The 22,110-nt window shown below is 40.3% G+C and overlaps 2 protein-coding genes across 2 annotated transcripts; one reads left to right on the top strand and one right to left on the bottom strand.

Moving 5' to 3' along the window:
- Window positions 1-3,468: 3,468 nt before the first annotated feature.
- Window positions 3,469-13,005, top strand: LOC149820556 (BTB/POZ domain-containing protein At1g03010-like). Its single transcript, XM_089982517.1, has 2 exons — window positions 3,469-4,425; window positions 12,301-13,005. Exons 1-2 carry the CDS (start codon window positions 3,469-3,471, stop codon window positions 12,856-12,858), a joined length of 1,515 nt encoding a protein of 504 aa, XP_089838643.1. The 3' UTR covers window positions 12,859-13,005.
- A 681-nt stretch (window positions 13,006-13,686) lies between these two features.
- Window positions 13,687-20,850, bottom strand: LOC149820555 (uncharacterized). The gene is made up of 6 exons (XM_089981821.1): window positions 20,201-20,850; window positions 18,961-19,078; window positions 16,845-17,197; window positions 16,538-16,636; window positions 14,808-16,346; window positions 13,687-13,943 (listed from the first exon to the last, which is right to left on the bottom strand). Exons 1-5 carry the CDS (start codon window positions 20,848-20,850, stop codon window positions 14,957-14,959), a joined length of 2,610 nt encoding a protein of 869 aa, XP_089837947.1. The 3' UTR covers window positions 13,687-13,943; window positions 14,808-14,956.
- Window positions 20,851-22,110: the final 1,260 nt, after the last annotated feature.

Here is a 22,110-nt window from a genome sequence, read left to right as displayed (position 1 = left end):
CGATGGATATGGAAATCCTGCTATAAAGCTTGGATCCTTTCTAGTTTTCCCTCTAAATTTATCTCCTCTCAATTCCAATTTATTTGTTATGTTTATTTGCTGTATTGTAGGTTTTTTTATTGTTTTCCATTCACAAGGACACACCAATCTTATGTGATTTTCCATCAAGAATATAATAGACACGACACGCAAATAAATTAGCATGTGCCCTTCTGATAGGGCTCTTTCTTTCTTATCCCAAAGGTGGTGATGGTAGGCTTGACTGCTACTATCACATAATGAAAGGGCAATTATAACGCCCATGAGAATAAGATTGGCAATTAGGAACATAGTGGTTATTCTAAAAGGACGAGCATGAGACCAGCTTTATTATGTTCTTGGTTAAGTAATTCAGGATGAAAGAGTTCATGAGGAATTTGACCGGAATATCGGCTGATTATCCAAGTTACAACAACTTGGCCTTTGATGTAAAATTGCAATGAATTCCTTAATTGTAAATGGTTTTATTCGAGGATGCAATTTCAAAACCTTAGTATCGGTGGAAAGCTGGTTTTTGTTCCTTTTACATTATGAATTGGCCCACAAGGGCTCTGCTAAATGGACTAAGGGTGACCATGGTTTGTCACCTGACATTGGATGACCATAGTATGAAACCCACAGGAAACGTCCTTTGCCACAAGGCCGCAGCTAGGTGAACCCCCTACTGGTTAGGGGGACCCCTTGAGGGTTTAATCGACCAGAGGCCTGTCAATGTGCAGATGGTGATGGAGGACCCAGCCAAAAAAGAAATAAAAATAAGATGACCACAAGTGCAACTGCGACCACTATGGTAATTGAAAGGTTGAGGACGAATATATCTGTCCATACTTGTCCTATGAAGCTCTAAAGAGGAAATCAAACCAGATAGACTCCAACTGTCAATTACCATCATCTGAGAACGACAGTTCCTGCACTCATATGGTTGGGGAGGTACACAAAAGAGAGGGGAAAAGCCACTTGTTTCTTATTTCAGAACGTAAACCAAAACACCCACAAAAGTCCTTATGTTATCATTGAACATTTGAGCCTGCTATCCACATGAAATCAAAATGATTCAGCACGCCTGAAAAGGACAACTTTTCTGCATGGTCACCTTCAGCCACTGTTCCGTTTAAATTACAGCCATCAGTTTATGAATCCTTGTGCACCTTTTTCCATTCACTCTAGCAGCTAAACTTGACTTGGCCAGATCTACAATTATTTGCAAAACCTTGATCGCATAGTAATTGGGTCATCCTATTGATAACTGGGACAGAGAGGGCAGGCCAGGACCTAGGACAGAGGTTGCAGTTTTCTTCTCTACGTTTTGGTTGGGGAGTTGAAAAATGCTACCTACCCCATTTACTCTCATTGACGTTTGGAAGCCAGGTTTTTGGGAGATGGGAAGGGTGATGGAAGTGGAAATGGGCCTTTTTCAACTAGATGTAGGCGAAAACCCTACTCTCATCACCTATTTTCTTCTCCACTCCCATCACCCCCCATCTCCTCTCCAACACCTGCTCCCAAACAGAGCCTTATCGGATCATGTAGTTGAGGCAAGGTATAGTTCTTGGGCTGGATTACTCACTTACAGAGTAATACAGCAAACACCTATAGTTGAACCACATCATAATTGTATACTATGAACATTACTAACTATGGAATATAAATTACATAGGATAAGGTGTATACCGACCAACAGGGCCATATCATATGAATGTAAATGTTTTATAAGTAAAGTTGAACCCTTTCCGATACCTTATTGAACATCTTAATCGTATACTATAGTAATTATAACAAGTGATAAAACTATTACCAGTAGTACATTACCCACATTATATGAACTTTGTAGATAAAACAAAAACCTTGGCAGTAACTGACATGAAGGTCATATTTAACACAAAAAAAACTGAGATGAAATATCAGGGGTGTTTTGGTAATTTAGATAGCAGATCAAGAAGGTGACTTACGTTAGAATATAAACCAATGGTGACTAGTGTAAAAGCCTTCTAACATGGTGCAGCTTTCAGTTGGCTTTCCATAGAGCGTTGTCAGCCCTTGGGATCTACATGAAAATGTTGGCAAAGAAAAGATTATTCATCAACCATTTGCAGTTTCCCCTCTTTTATATTTGTTACACTGTCCACTTTGTTTTGACTGCAGGCCGCTTTCAGACGTTTCCAGTGATCTTACAGTCGAAGTGAATGCAGCAAAGTTTTTCCTTCACAAGGCATCTCTCTCTCTCTCTCTCTCTCTCTCTCTCTCTCTCTCTCTCTGTGTGTGTGTGTGTGTGCAAAGAGCACTGAGAAATGGAGACTTCAGCAGTCCAAACAAGAAAATCAACATCTAACACATTCCCAGGAGAGATTTCTAGATTTTCTTTTTCAAGTTTACAAGGACCAGGTCTCTAACAAAGCCTTCGGCCAAGGATACCTGAAGAGATGTGCACCTTAATCTCACTTAATGCCCTCATAAGAAGCTCGCATTCTTGATTAGTATACCAGAAAAACCATTTTCACATAGAAAATAAAATAAAATACTTTACACTGGAAAAATCTGCAAGAAACATTGCATATGCACATAGAAGTGTTTCTCTGTATGTGCATGTGTGTGTTTGAAGCATCTGTAATTTTAAATTTGGCCACAGTACGTCCACAATGCCATACTGTTTAGTTTAATGCGGTCATTTATTTTTCTCACAAAAGAGGTCCCCAGAATTCTTAGGGCTTGTTTGCTTGGCCCTCCACCTGAGAGGATTCACATGAGAATTCGATTCATGAAAGAATCAATTACACTTCTCAGTGTGTGAATCATTCTCTGATGGTTTATGGGAGAATCTCTCTCAAATGTGAATCATTCTCTCACGTGGCCATGTGAATGATTCTCACGGGGGGACCAAGCAAACATGCCCTCCGTAACTGCCCATTGCACAACTTGATGAGCTAGAATCTGTTCTTTGAGTTAAATGAAATCCTTCAGGGATCTTTTGGAAAAGAGCATTGAGAAACATCAGGATCTTTGGAACTTTGGTGGGATTTTGGTCAAAATTCACCAGCTCTTGGCAAAGATTTAGTTCAGCGTATTTGGAGTAAAGATTACCTGTGAAACTATCAACAGCAAGCGACATTTGCAGCATCGGACAGCCCTCTGTTCTTCATTTCTTGATTCCCATCATCTGTCTCTCCCAAACACACTAATTGTTGCACGAGTGACCATAAAAGCTAATTAGCTACAATTTCCTTCTCCCAGTTTCCTCTGGTTTGTCGAAGTGGGAAGATTCAAAGAATGCTGACTGAATCAAAGGATTCAAGATTGTCAAGGATAATAATTGATGCATTCCCAGGTGGACCAGAAGCTTTTGAGCTAGCAGCAAAGTTCTGCTATGGCATAAATATTGAGATCACATTGAAGAATGTTGCTATTTTGAGATGTGCAGCTCATTATCTAGAAATGACAGAGGACGTCGCAGAGAAAAATTTACAAACTCAGGCAGAACATTATCTGAAAGAAGTTGTGTTTCCAAGCATTATAAATTCTATTGATGTCCTTTATCAGTGTGAAGCTCTACTTCCAACAGCAGAAGATATTAAACTTGTTCACAGACTTATTAATGGGATTGCATCAAATGCCTGCAAAGAACAGCTAACTACTGAGTTATCGAGACTTGAAAAAAATTTCACTACAAAGACTCTCGGTTCAGAAACTGACACTTCACCAGACTGGTGGGACAGTGGTCTTACAAAGTTATCTCTCGCCTTCCTCCAAAGAGTAGTATCTACACTAAAGTCCAAGGGACTGAAACAGGATATAGTCAGTAAAATTCTGATCAGCTACTCACAGAATTCTCTTCAAGGAGGATCGTCAGATACAGAGCTCCAAAAGAAACAGAGACTTGCAGTTGAAACAATTGTTGGGTTACTACCGACACAGTCGAGAAAAAGCTTAGTGTCAATAGCATTCCTCTCTGGTTTGCTCAAAACAGCAATTGTATCATCTGCGTCACCAACTTGCAGATTAGATTTGGAGAGAAGAATAGGCCTGCAATTAGACCAAGCTATTCTTGAAGATATCCTCATTCCCGCCAATCCATCTAACAGCAACTCCACATTGTTCGACACAGACACAGTTCAGAGAATTGTCTCAAACTTTCTCAACTTAGACAATGAAGAAGGTGACGATAATCTCCAGAAAGCTGAGTTTGATGTGTGTTATGAGCTTGATAGCCCAAGATCTCCCAAGCAGAGCTTGATTTTTAAGGCATCCCAGCTCCTGGATAGCTATCTTGCTGAAATTGCAATAGATGCAAATTTGACCCCCACCAAGTTCATTGCCATGGCAGAACTACTTCCTGATCATGCAAGAGTTGTGAGCGATGGACTCTACAAAGCCATTGACCTCTTTCTCAAGGTATCCATCTTACGATCACAGTCATCTACATATTTAATGTCAAGGCAATATGAGGGTAGTTTTGCCAATGTATTTTCACAAACTAAATTTTTTGATGGGGCAAACTGTTAGATTTCACTAGGATCTGTCACGTGAAAAGAGAGATGAAAGAGAAAGGAGGAGCTGCGGCTGTCACGATTTCCAATCATGAAATTGTGACCTAAAACATGTATACATATCCTTCGTTTACAGTATGGGTCGGGTCTGATATATTATCCAGACCCGGAATACAAAATAACAAATACAATTAAAGAATATACAGACAATACACAGACAAATAGACTTTTTCACCCCCCCCCCCTCCTCAAGTTGATCATGGTTTTGAACCATGAACAACTTGCCTTTAAGTGTCCAAAAATGATCCTTGGTCAAGCCTTTTGTGAATACGTCTGCAACTTGTCTTTCAATGTTAACAAATTCGGGCTCGATCTCCTTTTCTTCAACCTTTTGTCTCACAAAATGTTGATTTATCTCAATGTCATTGGCACGACTGTGATGAACCGGATTGAATGACATGTTGAGAGCACTTTGATTGTCACACAACAAGAGAGACTGAGATATCACTTCTCCCACTTCAGTTAGCAAATGATGGACCCATGTGAGTTTAGAAGTAGCGGCAGTCATGGATTTGTACTCAGCCTCAGTACTTGATCTAGCAATGGCCTTTTGTTTTCTACTGCTCCATGATACTAAGTTTCTTCCAATAAAGATACAATATCCTGATGTAGACCTTCATTCATCTAGATCCCCTACCCAGTCTGCATCACAATATACAGTAATCTCGTGCATGTCCTTGCCAGATGGTTTTGGAGAGTATATCAATTCATCCCCAACTGTGTCTTTCAGATATCTGAGTATCCTTTTAACAGCCTTCATATGCCCAGTACGGAGTTCATGCATGAACTGGGACACCTGATTGACTGAATAAACAATATCAGGTCGAGTGAATGTAAGATACTGTAACATCCCTATTATACTGCGGTACCTAGTGGGATCCTCACACAAGTCTCCATCATGGGCACTCATTTTTTGGTGAAGAATACGGAGTCCCTAGAGGTTTACAATCCTTCATACCTGCTTTGGTTAGAACGTCCATTGTATACTTGTGTTGGGTGAGAGTCAACCCATCAGCTCAGCTATCAACTTCAACTCCAAGAAAATAATGCAGGGCTCCAAGGTCTTTCATTTTGAATCTCTAACTCAGTAGTTTCTTTACTTTTTTGAAATGATCCTTGGAGTTTCCTGTGATGACAATGTCATCAACATAAATTAGCAATAAGGTGATCACATTTTGCCCTCCAAAAATGAACAATGAGTGATCTAGTAGGGAGTGAGCAAAGCCATGCTTCTGAATCTCAAGAGAGAAGTTGTCAAACCAATAGTGATATGTTTGCTTTAGACCATAGATAGCCCTTTTTAGTTTGCATCAGTGTTGTTAAAAGCGTGCCTCAAGGCGCAAAAAACACGCCTCGCCTCGAGGCGAGGCCCTTTTCGCCTTGAGGCGCACGTAAAAAGCGCAACAGCCTCAAGGCGTACGCCTTGAGGCGAGGCGCGCCTCAAAGTGAGGCGCACATTAAACATCGGATGGCCCGGACCCGAGTTTGACCCGGATCCGGGCCCGTATTCTCGAAAGATCGAGAACCTGTGTCTTTAAAAAAGACACAGGCGCTTCGGGGCGAGGGAAAGCCCTCGCCCCTTCTCTCTCCACTCTGTCCCCTTTCATCCACCGCCATTGCTCGCCGCCGGCCACCACTCGCCGATCACCGCCTCTGCTGAGAAGGGATCACTCGCAGTGCGACCACTCGCCGTGCGACCACTCGCCGCCGCCACTGCTGTCGCCGACCACCACTCACTGCCGGCCACCACCCGTCGCCGATCATCGTTTTCCTTCAGGTATGGCTTTTTCGTTTTTTTATTAACCAGGGGTGTAGCTAGGGGGGGGGGGGGCGGGGCAGGACTGGGCTGTAGCCCAGTCCTGCCTCCCGAAACAGTTAAATTTTTTTTTTTTTAAAAGCCCAGTCTTACCCCAACCCTGATTCCATATGAAATAGATTTTTATCCATTTTTGTAGCTCAGCCCAGTCCTAGCCCAGCCCTGACTGCAGCAAATAGTTTGATTTGTCCATATGAAATAGATTTTTATTAATAATTGTAGCCATTTTTTGTCCATATGACTGTGGTCCCTTGTTTTCCTTTTTTGTCCATATAACTGTAGCGATGATGATTTCTTGGTGTGCAATCAAATATGCGATGTCCTGAATTGTTTAAGCATGCATTGATTTGGTTTTTCGTCAATAATGCTTGCTTACTTGAGGCATATGAGAGAGAGAGAGAGAGCCTGGACATCTTGTGCAGAATACAGTCCAGAAATTAATTCCTTGCTGCTAAATTTGCATATTTTATTTATAATTTTAGATCATTTTTATAGTTTTTTTAAGTTTAAAAAAAAATTTTGAGGCTTACGCTTTGCGCCTCGAGGCTTACGCCTCGCTACGCCTCAACGCTTTTAACAACACTGGTTTGCATACATTTGTCTTACAATCTTCCTCATAGTATCCAGGTGGTTGTTCCATGTAAACTTCCTCCTTCAAATCTCCATGCAAAAATGCATTCTTAATATCAAGTCAACTCAGTGTCCATCCATGTTCAACAACTAAGGAAAGAATGATTTGAATCGTTTGCATTTTCACCACTGGACTAAAGGTCTCATCATAGTCTTGTCCTGCTTCTTGTGTGAAACACTTTACTACGAGTCTTGTCTTGTATCGTTCAATGGTCTCATCTGGTTTATATTTTATTTTGTAGACCCATTTGCATCCTACCACATTTCTGTCAGGCGGTCTGGGAATAATTTCTGAGGTTCCACATTCATGCAAGGCTTGCATTTCATCATTCATGGCTTCTACCCATTTCTTAGAAGTGGTTGCCTGGCTATGTCACAGGGATTCGGCTAGCAGGGTGCCGCACCCGCGTCGACGCAACTCGACGCGGGTGCGGTCAACCCGATCCTGGGTGCGTTGACCGCACCAAGGATCATTTAGGCCCATTTTTTTTTGAATTTTTTTTTTAAAATTTGGCCTATGCTGCGAAAAAAAATTAAAAATTATTCTGACAGCAGCTGTCTGTCAGCTGCTCGAAATTTTTTTTTTTTTAAATTTGCTGACAACAGTTGTCTGTCAGCTGCTCGAATTTTTTTTTTAAAAAAAATCTGCTGACAGCAGCTGTTTGAAAAAACCAGCATCGGGGGGAATATATATATATATATATATATATATATATATATACACACATTTTTGCCCCTGCCGCACCCCCACACCCGGGTTTTTTGGAAGTGTTGAATCCCCGCACCCGCACCTGCGCCCGCACCCACACCCATGTGACATAGTTGTCTGGTAGTACATAATAGGTTTATCCTCCTTGTTGAGACCAGTCAAAAAGAGTTGAAAATCCATGGAGAAATTGTTGTAACTAACCTATCTATCAATAGGATGTCGCATGCGACTGGACCTCCTGACGTCAAGGGTGTGTGAGGAGGTAGGTGCAGCCTCTTAAGCCCGATTTAGGAGTCCTGAAGCAACCGTTCTCTGTCTGGTGTAGGAAATGCCCTTATACCTTCCTGATTCCAATGGTGGAACTGCTTCACAACTTTGTGATTCCGATGTACCAACGATCTTGGAACTCTCTTCTTCGTGTTGCACACAGTCCGAATGACATTCTTCATTCGAACTATCAAAGAGCTCTGAATTCAGCCAAGGGTAATAAACTTTAATTGAGGTAGAGGACATGTCACCTATGTCAATTTTATGATCGAAATTTAGCTCGTCAAAAACAACATTTCTCGAGATATTGATGTGTCTGCTAATGGGATCATAACATTTGTATCCTTTGTAGTCATCCGTATATCCCAAAAATCTACACTTCTGAGTCTTATCCTGAAACTTGTTTCTCAAGGACTGATCAATATGCACATAGCAAACACATCCAAAAACACGTAAGTCATGATAATCAGGATGAATTCCAAAAAGGCAGTGATAAGGAGACTTGTTTTCTAAAATAATCATGAGCAGTCGAAAAGCTTCTATCCACAGATTGATGGGAAGATGACTGTCATGAAGCATACTCATCGCACTTTTATGTTTGCGCTCAACAATCTCATTCTGTTGTGGCATGTGTGGTCATGACACTCTTCTTCCTATCCCATTATTTTGAAGAAAAGAAATGAAGTCACTGGATGTGAACTCCCCTCCATCACATTAAAAAAATTGAATAGACTCGGAGAATTGATTTGTTACTAAGGACAGAAAGTTCTGAAACAAAAGAAAAACTTCAAACTTATTTTTCATGAAGAATATTCAGGTGTATCGAGAGTAACTGTCAACAAAAAATAGATAGTACTTGCTTCCAGATCCAGAGATGACTGAAGCAAGCCCCCATACATCAGAACATATTATCTCAAAAAACTTTGAAGCTCTCTTATTAATGGAACGAAAAGGTAATACATGATTCTTCCATAAAAGACAACTGGAACACTTTTGACTTCTCTCTTCCACATTGAGACTTTCTTTTGGAAGAAAATTGTTAGAAACAAGTTTCTCAATAAAATGACTCCCACAATGTCCTAAACAACAGTGCCATAGAGAAGGCTTATTACATTCAGAAATACTAAGAACATTTTTAGAAAGACATAACTCTAATGGAGACTTCAAATCCGGGTGAGCAGGACAGGCTGAATGACATGGGTCTTCTTGAAAGACATACATATTGCCTTGTCTCTTTCCTTCAGCGAATGCTTCCCACGTGTGAAGATCCTTGACCTGTACAGAGAAGGGAGTAAATTCGATTGAAACATGATTATCATCAACAAGTTTACAAACAGAGAATATTTTTCTTGATATTGGGAGCATGGACATTGGAAAGTTCAAGAGTAGAATGTGACATGAGGATGATAGACTTTTCAATGTGAGTAACAGGGTGGGAAGATCCATCTCCAGTGACAATCTTACTTTTTCCAAAATAGAGAATAGGTTTGAAAATTTTACCTGCATCACCGGTCACGTGAGTTGCTGCCCCAGAGTCAACAAACCAAGTTCCTTGTTCATTTTGCTTTAGATTCAATCCCGACAAGGTAGATATTAACAACTCTTTAATCTCTCCATTGTCTTTTGTGCTGCTGGACTTCATTTTGGATGTTGCCTGATGGGACTTTCCTTTATTTTCAGGATTATGCCAATAATTCGCCTTGATATGCCCCATTTTGTTGCAAAAGAAGCATGTGGGAATGGGTTTTGATCCTTGAGTAACGGTGGGTGTAGGAAGTAATCCACGTCCCCTGTGTCCATTTTGCCCTTGTCCTCCTCGCCCTCGCCCTCGACCATAAGTCATTCATGTGGCAAAGACCTCTTGGGTATTTATATCAGTGTGATTATCCTCAGAAAAGCCTTTAAAGGTCATTTCATACTGAATTAATTTAGCCTGAAGCTCATCAAAGGTGAGAAGAGCAGGCAAACATAGTAATGAACAATCTTGTTATATTCTGATCTCAATTCACTCAAGGTTTGTTGCACCATATCACTGTCGCTTGCAACACATCTTATAACTGCAAGTTGATTTGTGATGGTCTTAATCTTGTTTAGATATTCCATGATAGTCATGGAGTCTTTTCTCAGTAGCTGAAATTCTCTCTTGAGAAAAACCACTCTTGCTTGAGAAACTTGTGAATATGTCTGAAACAGTCTCTCCCAAAATTGCAAAGTTGTGCAATTGTCAAAAATTGCAATAAGTACCTCTTGACATAGTGTAGAGGTAATGTACGCAATCACTGACTGATCTTTCTTTTTCCAATTGAGATATTCTGCATTTTTGACATACACAATTGAGATTGCCCATTTATCATCCTTCTCTTCTAGCGCAACGAATTTCAGTGGAGCTGAAGCGATTCCATCCAGATGACCTAAGAGACCTTTGACTCCTTATAAAAGGAATGAACTGTCTTTTCCAAATCAAGAAGTTTGAGGTAGTCAATTTTTTAGAAACAAGTTGATTGAGAAAACTCGAAGAGAGACCAGGGTGGGAGGAATGGGAGGAGTCCATAGCTTAAAAGTTAACAAGGTATTCACGAGATGCATAGTTCACTGCTTGAGAAACTTGTTGATCGTCCCTTCTTGCCTTTTTTTTACGGTTGTGATATATGCAGGAAAGGGAGCAGAACAGCTCACGCTAAACAGACTTTAATAAATCGCAGATGGAAACTATGTCGATTCAAGAATAAAGAGTTTCGTGAATATGGAATTTGACAACAGGTGTATTTCATGCACAACGATTTACAGGCACAACGATTTATAGGCACAACGATTTATAAGCACAACGATTTACAGGCACAACGATTTGTGGGCACAACAATTTGTAGGCACAGCAATTTGTAGGCACAACGATTTGTAGACACAACGATTTGTAAGCCCAACGATTTGCGTGATTCAGCAATCAAAAAATATGATATTCCAGATTGGATATTGATGGATGATCAGATCCGATTCTTTCAGACAAAGTTTAGCAAAAATAGGAATTGTGAGACCAAGAGTATTCGCGATCAGATCTGAGTATTTCAGATCTGACAGAATGAGGAAGTGCGAGACGGAGAATATGCAAGATCAAGAAAATTTGGGATCTGATGCAAGGATTGAATATTTCAGATCTGACGCATGTACACAATCAGATCTGAATATTCAAGACAAATCGTGAGACGAGAATAGAAAGAAGAACTAGGAGAAAGAAGAAATGGAGCCTTTCAGGTCTAACACAGATTCACGTCAAATCTGAATACTCAGGCACGAAAAATAGTAGAGGAGTAAATGGAAAAAAATGGAAGAAAAGTGTGGAAGAAGAAAACCTCTTGATTGGATGCAGGTCGATCTCTCAGGTCAGACCTTCTGGAAGCAGCTTCGAAGCCCTAGATGGATCTCTGCTTTGATACCATGCTAGATTTCACTAGGATCTGTCACACGTGAAAGAGATATCAAAGAGAAAGGAGGAGTTGCGGCTGTCACGATTTCCAATCATAAAATTGTGACCTAAAACATGTATATATATCCTTCGTTTACAGTATGGGTCGGGTCTGATATATTATCCAGACCCGGAATACAAAATAACAAATACAAGTAAAGAATACACAGACAAATAGACTTTTTCACAGACCACAAATTCAATCATGAAATTTAGGATTTACGCTCCAATAGCTCAATTTTCTTTTTCAGAATTTCAGATCTTTCCAGCTCTCAAAAACAACTTAGAAGGCTTCATTCATTGAATGCCCTTTTAGCTTTTAGAGCTTTTACGTGCCCTTTGAATTTCATATGAAAAACAAGAGTACAGTTCCCATTTTGAGATTGTGAAACTCAAAAAGACAAAGTCACCATTTTCTTCCACCTAGATACAGAACTCCCTCGTAGACTAATAGCAATTTTCAGATTTTAAAAATTTTTAAAAACCAAAAATCCAGTCTTCTGTTCCATAATACTTCCGACAAACCCTGATTCACCCTTTAAGGTTTTCTCTACCAACAAGATAAAAATTTTCAGTTGTTAATGAAAGCCAGTGCTTACCTATAGTCTATAGATGTACAACCTATCATCTTTGATTTGTAAGAGTTCAAAAACTCAAGGCCCCGTAATATTTCCACTGAGTGACAGGACATCGAATATTTTTCTCACAGAAAATGCACTTTTTACTAAGAGACTGAAATTGCTCTATTCCCCTTGTTTCTAGCTTCCAAGCTGAATGTGCCCAAACTTCAGCTCTTTTTCCTTTTCCAAATCAGTCCCAATGCACTTTCTGTTTGCAGGTTCATCCTAATATCAAGGAATCAGAACGTTACTGCCTCTGCAAAACCATTGACTGTCAGAAGCTATCTCAAGACGCGTGCACACATGCAGCTCAAAATGAGAGGCTGCCCGTACAAATGGCAGTGCAGGTTCTGCACTTTGAACAGATCAGGCTTCGAAATGCCATGAATGGTGAGGGTCATCACCAACAGCATCATCTCTTCTTTGGTTCCGTTGACTCTCAGCAGAACTTCAATAAACTGAACAGTGGCGCAGGCAGCGGTGCCATGTCACCAAGGGACAATTATGCTTCTGTAAGACGAGAAAACAGAGAACTGAAAATGGAAGTAGCAAGGATGAGGATGAGGCTGACCGACTTGGAAAAGGACCACATATCAATGAAACAAGAGCTCATCAGATCAAATCCAGCTAACAACATACTCAATACTTTAGCAAAGAAGCTAAGCAAACTTAATGCTCTGTTTCGAATCAAGGATAGCAGGTCCATCAATTCAAAGAAAACACATACAGATGCTCATTTCCTATTTCAGAAGCGTAGGCGTCATTCTGTTTCTTGATAATGAGTATCGGCAGAATCACATGTAATGAATATAAGTCAAACTGTGATAGTAAGGAGATAAAGTTTTTGACTTCTTTTAATTGTTATCTTTTGTTCTCTTCTTTTTCAGGGAGAAAGTAATATGTCAAAAAACAGATCAGTACCACACCAAGATGCCCTATCTGAATAAAGAACTGCAGCATTATCACGATGTAGTACACCATGATTATTTTAATAACAGTCTAAGCAGCAAAATTGAAATATCACTTGTTGTGGTGATAAAAAACTGGAAAGAGCAACAGAGGCACTAACTCTCAAAAATTGCAAGTGGTCTTGTGCAAACTTAATGGTCTGTTTTGAACAAAGAACCGAGCCTATCAATTCTGAGAAAGCACATATGGACTTGCTTACTATTTCAGAAGCATAGTGTCATTTTGTTTCTTGATAATGAGTAGCAGTAGCAAAAGGATGTAACTATAATATAAGTCAATTTCTGATAGCAAGAAGATAAATTTTGGCCTTCTTTTAATTGTTTTCATACTTCATTTCACTTCATTCTAAGCTTGATAGAGGTATGTCACGAAACAGATTTATACCACTTCAAGATGGGTTATTGGATCAAGAACAGCAGCATTCCAGTGTACGCCATGTTATTTTAATGACCAAAGTTCGACTTGCAAAATCGGAAGATCCATCATTGAGGTGATAAAAACCTGGGAGGAGAAAAATAGAAACTAACCTTCAAAATCCAATTGCTTCCTTAACTGACTTAAAAGTCGCCTGCAGAAGGGGCACATTTTTACACACACACACACACACACATTACTGAAATTAGGGCCTAAACTAATTCTGCATTGAGTGTTCTCCGAGTCCATAGGCTTCCTTTCTGAATCCAGAAAGTAGAAAATTATTCATTCCCCCTTTTATCATAAATACAACAATTTACAGATTTGACTTTCATCTTACCGTTTAGCTGCTCAGCATTGTCAAACATGGATTTCTGCATCGTCAGCTATTTCTTGCAAAAAGCAGGATCGTTATGTTGCCAATTAGTCTTATGCCCACAAGCAGCAGATTTTGCTCTTGTTAACATCAATCCAACATCTGGAATCAAAAGAGAAAAGAAAGGAAAAAAATACAGGTATAAGAGTACAATTTTATCAGTGTAACAATTCAAGTGAATTATAGGACATTTGTGAATGATTAAATACAACTTGGTCCATTTGGTTTAAGAACATGACTGCAATATGTACTAACAGAAAACAATAAGAGCAAGACAAAAAACCCAACCCAATATCCATCTACAATCATTATGCAATAAGTTTACAATAGACACTCGATGTAGCATTTTATGCATTAGGTATATTGTTAGATAATTGCTCTCTTAGGAAGCAGCATTGCCTCTTAAGTTGGTACTTGTTCAAGAAGAATCAGTTACCAAAACAAACAAAGCATTCTGTTATTCAAGACCAATTCTGAAGTGACCTTTAAATAAAAATCATAGTTATAAACTTATAAATCATTTGTAGAAAGGTTGAGGTTACTTTGAAACTGTTAGGATGATGACATTCAGTGCACAATGACATGTAACAAGTTGATTGAGCACAACAGCTTAAAGGACAAGGTTGCCTCAGGGGAGAAAAGCATAAAGTTACCATAGGCACATACTGAGTAAAATGCTTCAAGTAACCCATGAATACTGAACATATGAAACAAATTATTTTCTAATAATTATCCAAAATTGGATTGTGCTTCATCTTCAATCTGTCTACCAATGCAAAATGTAAGAGCTCTGCTTGTTGCTTGGTAATTCATTTACAAAAATTAAGTTTACTGAAGAAAGAAACAAGGGAGGTATTCTTTGCTGCATAATATAAAAATTAAAGAAACAGACAGGGAGGTATTATTTGCTGCATAATATAAAAATTAAAGAAACAGACAATGCTAGGGATAGATACTGTTAGACACCTGTTTTCACCTTCAATGAGCTTCCAGAATTTAGTAGCTTGGCTTCTGCATTGTACGGTGCTTCTCCTGCCTCCAGAAAGTAGATTATGTGGTTCATAACTCCCCAAAGACATGTAAAGATTCATTGAATTTTAGACATGCTAGCTTATTCATCTTTCATTTCTGCGCCTATAAATCTTGTTACCAGTGAAATCACTTCCCTGTCTAAACTCATTACGAAACCCATTATTTCTTCCTTGTTGCACATGTACAAATCGTTCCTGTCGACGAGGCCTGTCAAAATTACATATATCACCATCCCTGTTGTTTATCCTTCTGGCAAAAGCATCATCTCGAGAACTTCTAGGATTTAATCTTTCTCTATAATCAGCTTCACGATCTCGAGTCCCAAATTTTCTTTCTCTACCCTCCCTAACAAAGTTGTGAGATCTTCTAAAGGTGTCATCAAGACCTCTATTGCCAAAAGAGTTGCTTATATCAGTTCTTCTCCCACTTGATCCAGAACGTCTATCATCATTGTATCCATAGTCATTAAGATATGAGGAAGACCTCCGTTTTTTTTCACGGTCAATCTTATTTTTCATGCTACTTCTTTGGGATCTTGCAGTTCCTTCATCATCAGAATCTGATCCAAAAGAAAATCCATCTTCAGAACCAGAAAAGCTTCTTCTTCCCCTCAAGTTTTTCCTGCTCAAATTCTGCCTAGCCCCTTTCTTTTGCTTAAATCCAAAGCCCTGCCTTACCTCATCATTAGAGTCTGAATCAAACATGATTTCATCTTCTGAATCAAAGGATCTCCCTCTATGTGAACCACCACTGACTCTTCCACCACCTCGTCTTGAAACCATTCTGGTTCCAGAATTCCAATCAGAATCATCTGAAAATTTATCATCAGAGTTGGACTCTTTCATATCCTCAGAGTTATTGTAAGCCGAGCTTCTCATCCGATGAGATGGACTGTCAAAGGAGTGAGAATAAGCATCTTGTTTGTCTTTGGAGAAAGTATCAGTATCACTAAAATCATCAGATTCAGAAGAAGCCACTGTGATTGAAGTGTTTGCTGAACAATCTTGCTCCTTGGAGTTGCCGCTTGACATATCTAGCTCATAACTGTCAACATCATCGTCTTCATCAAAATCATCAAATCCTGTTCCAGCACCAAAAGAAGAGGGTTCCCTTACACCACATTCTTTAGATCTGCCTCTTTGGGACATCCTTTGCATTTGAGTGGCTTCAAAAGGAACGTCTTCAAACTCAGCACCATCTCCTGTAAATGCCGGACCACTTGAAGAAGCATATTCATCTCTTCTGGGGGGATCCGCATATTCGAAAGCTGCAACTTCAGCACCATCAGACTCATTATCATCAAAATCAAAATTCCAAGCATTTGTAACGTTTTCCATATTGGCCACCCTCTCCAATCTTGTTCTTGGACTTGGTGGCTTCTCCCGCAACTGATTCTCAGTAAATTCATCAGGTGGGCGCTTGTGGTCACAATGAAAGCACGCCATGTTTCTCCGGTAATTCAAGAAATTGCACCTAGAATAAAAATATTAAACAAAACTATGAGCTTCAGACATTATTCACACACAGACACGCAAAACACACGGAAAGCATGTACATCTGCATGCTAACAGTTGCGAGGACAAAATCAATCAGTTAAAAACTTTTACATATACTATGGATTTATAAGATGCAATCAAAATTCCATCAGTGATCATAAAACATACTGAGGGCATTCCCATTCTCCAGGCAATAGCTGTCTCTTTGGTCGCCTTGCATCACACTGTAAACAGACAGTGTTTTTTGCGAAGTTCATAAAATCGCACCTGAACTCAACAACAAATCAAAGGTCATTGATTTTACTAAATACATCTCGTGCTTGTAAGTAATGGGATGATGATCAAAGGACTGCTACTAGTCAAAGGTAGTATACAGCATGATGGCTTTTGCTGAACACCATAACAAAAAGATAAAATGGAAGAAGAAGAAGAAAAGTGGAAACAAAAAATAAAAAAGATGCATATGTGGGCATACTTTGGACAAAGCCAGTCTCCCTTCTTCATTTCAATGTCATCACGGCCCACTCGCTTCTTTGGTGGTGGAGGTGGTTGCTTGACTTTCGGTGGAAGTTTCTTGATAACTGGTGGTGGAAGGTTCGGATCTATAGGAATGGCACTTAGTTTCACAATTTCATGCAGCAACTTACGGATGACTGTCTTCAGTGACTTCATTTTCATAATTGGCCTGTTTTCAACTGACCCATTAATTGGATCAAATCCATAGGTCAATAAAACACGCATAATGTCAAGAGTTCGTGCCTCATCCTCTTTGCGGGTCAACAAATAAGCCTTCTCACAGGAACCTCTTGAACTGCAAGAACTACAAACCTGAGACATGGTAGCATCACAGACTCAGACATGATAATTTACCGATTCTGGAGATATATCAGCAATCAACCATGACAATAAGTTTAGATGATCTTTCATGTGTAAAATACCAGAACTTATTACAGTTGCATGTATAACATCTTTGGGACTATTGCTTTTGTGCACAGATAAGATATAAAAAGATCTGGTTATGAAATATGAAATTTTCTATTGGGTTACAATAGGAACATCTAGAAAAGAGTAGCCATACGTTGCTGTCCCAAACTAGGACAGATTTAGCAATACTGAAACTCTATGTGATTCATTTCTCTCCATCAGCATACACCAGTATTATAAAGTTTTTTATGCATACAAAAATTGCACTTTCAGTAAGAGACAAGTGAGAAAATTAGAAGTACTGAAAGTCTATATGATGTTGGCTAAAAAGGGAACAGCCAAAGAGGCATGTGTTTGTGGATTTGACAGAAGGCACAATATAACCGCATGAGACTGATAATAAGTATTACGTGAGTTGGTTTAGCATGCAAAGGTTCAACCTCAATTAGACTGGACAAGCATAGGCATTTTCTGGTAGTTTCCAGTTTCATGAAAAGATGGATCCTTTTTTTTTCTCGACGTTTCAACCCAAAGCATTCAATTTAAAACAAACTGATCTGATTTTACAATATTGAAATAAGGTGTTAATCAGAAGTTTAATCTATACACAACAATATACAAGTGCAGTGATGCCAAAATTTAATATAATCCTTACAGGTAAATAATGCCCACAAAGGAAAAAAGAAAAGACTCCAAACAAAACTAAGAATGGATGTCAGCTCACAGTCTAGTATAAAAAATGTGATCAAGAACCTGTTTAATTTGGCAATCTGATACCCAGAAGATGCACCACCTAGACTTTGCCCACTATAGCCAGAAACTTATTGGACCACCACCAACCGGCCAAACACAGCCTTATCATCTTATGAAAGGGCCTAAACCCATATCCCATGGGCGTCACCCCCCTACATAAGCCGAAGCTGGGCAACTCCCTAGGGTTGAAGGGTAAGCCCTCGGAGTTTTATGCCAACATGGACAGAGACCATAGTACGGCAAGCTGAGCCAGCGCAGCTAGGTCTCTGCGCATGGGACGGTTTCTCCAAGTAAAACTCAAAAAAAAAAAGACCCTAAATCCAATGTATGTGTTCTCCCTCTTTTCCTCTTTTCACTCTGTTGTTTTATTTTATTTCAATTTTTCTATCCATCCATTGATTTTCTTCAGCTTGTATTCATCGACTCTGTGACTTTCACTGGGCATTGATGGTGTTATTCACCATTATGACTTGGTGGCAAAATTGAAATCAAGACTCCCTTTCTATAGGAAAAGAAATGTCTCTAACTTGTAGGCAGTGGATCCTAAACCCTCTAAAGCAAACGAAAGGTACTTTAAAAAGGTTTTACACTTGAAAATTTGATTTCACACAATTGGGCATCTTCAATCCCCAGTCTGATTGAACCACATGTAGATGTAGGTAATCGGGCCAAGGTGGCTGCACCTAAGATAAACTTTCCAGGATCAACACCCAGATCTAGATAAACAAGTCGGTGCCAACCCAATGATGCATTTGTTCAAATTTAAATGTGAATGCAGTGGTAGTTGCCACAACTATGAAAAAAACAGGCAGTAGCCAGAATTGGCAGGCTGTACGCAACCCCTTCATTTCCAATCAATAACTACAAAGTTTCAATACTCCAATCAATAACTACAAAGTTTCAATACTACTTACATCTCCTTCAACAAGATGGGCATGCTTCCTTAGTAACTTGGCAGAAAATACCACCTTCCAATCCACAGAAGGACAACCATGGCCAACAAGAATTTGAATATCCTTCCTTGACAATGACCTAATAATTGCAAACTGGTCAGTGATATAAAAATGATGTGTACATAGAATAAGAGAACAATCAAGCATCACAGACAAGTGAAATACATAAGATTGTTCCAAACATGAACAAAGATTATCTGGCAAAGACTTGCGTGATAGATTATCTATAAAGCATGTGTTCCCAAAAAAAAACAGAATCAAGGGTAAAGAGAAAGACCAGAAGAACAAAAGAAACATGTATAAAGAATGATTTCTAACGAAACATCTTCATTAATCCAGTCGTCAAATTCCAACCTTTAAGTTCTAAAAAATTTCCATCCTTTAAGTCAATAAATTATTTGTGCAGTAAGTATTTCTAATAGAAAATTGAATGTGAATGCAACTAACTGTTGGATGATCTTCAAATGAACAAAGACATTGTTCCAGTTATTAATACCCAAAGTTGAACTATGATAAACATAGTTACAATACTTTGTGGACCAAGCATGCTTTCAAGCATAGAAATTTTCCCAACATCCAGTGTCATTATCAAATTTTTCCCTACTTGCCTTGCTTTTCTGGATAAGTGGGGTGTTCCAGGACATCATCTAATGTCAACAAACTTTTCCCAACTTGTCCTGCTTTTCTGGATAAGTGGGTGCTCCAGGACATCATCTAATGTCATTACCAAATTTTTCCTAACTTGTCTTGCTTTTCTGGATAAGTGGATGCTCCAGGACATCATCTAATGTCATTACCAATTTTTTCCCAATTTGTCTTGTTTTTCTGGATAAGTGGGTACTACGGAGATCATCTAATGTCATTACCATTTTTCCCCAATTTGTCTTGTTTTTCTGGATAAGTGGGTGTTAGAGGACATCATCTAATGTCATCACCATTTTTTTCCCAATTTGTCTTGTTTTTTCTGGATACGTGGGTGCTCACCCTATTAACGTCATCAACAAGTTCCTGTGAACTAAAACAGTTGTCGCCATATTGAACTTATAAAACTACGTTTCTCATCAAAAATTCTGATCAACTCTTCCTCCGTCCAATAAAAGTAGGATACCGTTCAATAAGAAACAAACATTACGGTAACGATCAGAAAGTCGAAAGGGGCCAAAACAACTCCGAAAGATCAAGTAAGGAGGAGGAAGAAGACCTCAAGATGTCGAATCTGTCGCGCCCAAAGTTAAGGCAAGCGGTCCGGACGGTCACCCAATCCCTCGTGAAATCGAACCCCTCGTCAGTGAACCCCAACGCATCGACAGCGACGTTCTCGAGCATCCGATCCTCGCTCTTCCTCCGGCAATCGAAATAGTTCTGCTGCAACAGCCGCTCCATCAATTCGATCCACTCCGGCCACGGATGGACCACCTCCACGGCCAACCCTCTCCCTCCGCCCTTCATCCCCACCGCCGCCTCATCGCCGATCGGAGAAGAAGAAACCGCCTCCACGCCTTCGACGCCGTCGGAATCGGCTTTCTCCGCCGGAGCGGGCGCGTCTGATGCGGCCTGGATCTTCTTCCGCTCCCTCCAAGCCTTGATCTGCCGGAAGGCCTCGTCCTTGCCGGCGCGCTCGCGCTCGATCGTCTCCATCTGCTCGAAGACGAAGCTCATGCGGGCGGAGAGGCTCCTCGGCGGGGCGTCAGGATTTCCGGCGGTCTCGGCATCCGGCGAGGGTTGGGCGGCGGCGGAGAACGGCGAAACCCCGCCGCCGCGAAACCCTAGAGGGACTCCGGCCCGCCGCGGGAGGAAGCGATGAAGGCATTCCGTCGAAGACGTTCTCGAGAAGAGGAAGAAGAGGCCCATGGCGGTGGCCGCTGCTACGGCTGACGCTAAAGCCCTCCTAAAACCCTAAGCTCCATTTCTGGTTTGGTTCCCGCCACCGGGCGTTTCCTTTCCGCTGCCCCGAAAAGGGCTGTCAGTGGGTCAGGTTTGTGTTAGATACATGACCCGAACCGAACCTGAATACCCGGTATAGGATGAAAACTTTCAATTATTCGGGTCAAATCGAACCCGACCCTAGCAACAGCTGCAACATGTGTGTTTTACTTTGTTTGGCGTATAATTTTGTTTGGATGTTGGAACTGATCCAGCTGACTCTGAGTATTTTTTGTTAATGATGAAGAAAAACCCTTACCCAAAATCGGGTCACTTAATGGGCCCACTTCCCTGTGAGGTAAAACTCCGAGTTGAGGGCACCACCACTACGGGTGGCAAAACCTGATACGACCCGCCAACCCGCCTCTTAGGCGGGCTCGGGTTTGGAAAAAATGAACCCCGACCCGCCTAACCCGTTTATTAAACGGGTCGGGTTCGTGTTAGGGGTATGCCAACCCGCCAGACCCGTTTAATAAACGGGTTAGGCGGGTGGGTCAACCCACACCGCCAACCTGACCCGCCAACCCGTCTGCCAACCCGCCAACCTGAGAACCCGTTTACCCGACCCAACCCATTTATTAAATGGGTTGGTGGGTTGAGTCGGGTTACCCGTTTAATAAACGGGTCGGGTTCGGGTTGAGGTGTGCTGACCCGCCAACCCGACACAATTGCCACCCCTAACCACCACACAGCCTTATGTGCCCCAATCATGGTAAAGCAATGGCATCCTCGACCTTCAGCTTGACACATGACCATGCTGACCACATGGGTAACCACAGAGGTGGTGCCGCTGACTTGAGTGTTTTATATGTATGTATTGGTGCAAGTGTAAGTATATATTTTAAGAGAGAGGAATATGCTAAATGTAAGTGTAAGTATAAATTTTAAGAGGGAGAGGAATATGCTAAATCAAACAAGTTGGGTTTTTTAGGTTTTTTGTTTTATTTTTAAATTATAGCTTGACATATGATTTACTACTGGATTTTATAGGAATCAGCTCTTGCAATGTTCAATTTCAATTCATTGGTAGCTTTTATAAGGTTTGAAAAATCAACAACCCAAAAAATTTGTAAAATTTTAGGCTTCAAATATCGTTTTTTATTGAAAACAGAATCTTTGGAAGTCAACCGTATCAAACACATCAAGAAAAATACACCAAAAAAACTATTTAACATGTTTCGTTTAGTA

Source organism: Nuphar pumila, chromosome 12 (genome assembly GCF_984573655.1).
Source record: "Nuphar pumila chromosome 12, dmNupPumi1.hap1.1, whole genome shotgun sequence".
In the NCBI taxonomy this organism is placed as follows: Eukaryota; Viridiplantae; Streptophyta; class Magnoliopsida; order Nymphaeales; family Nymphaeaceae; genus Nuphar; species Nuphar pumila.
This window is presented reverse-complemented; position numbering and strand designations above follow the sequence as displayed.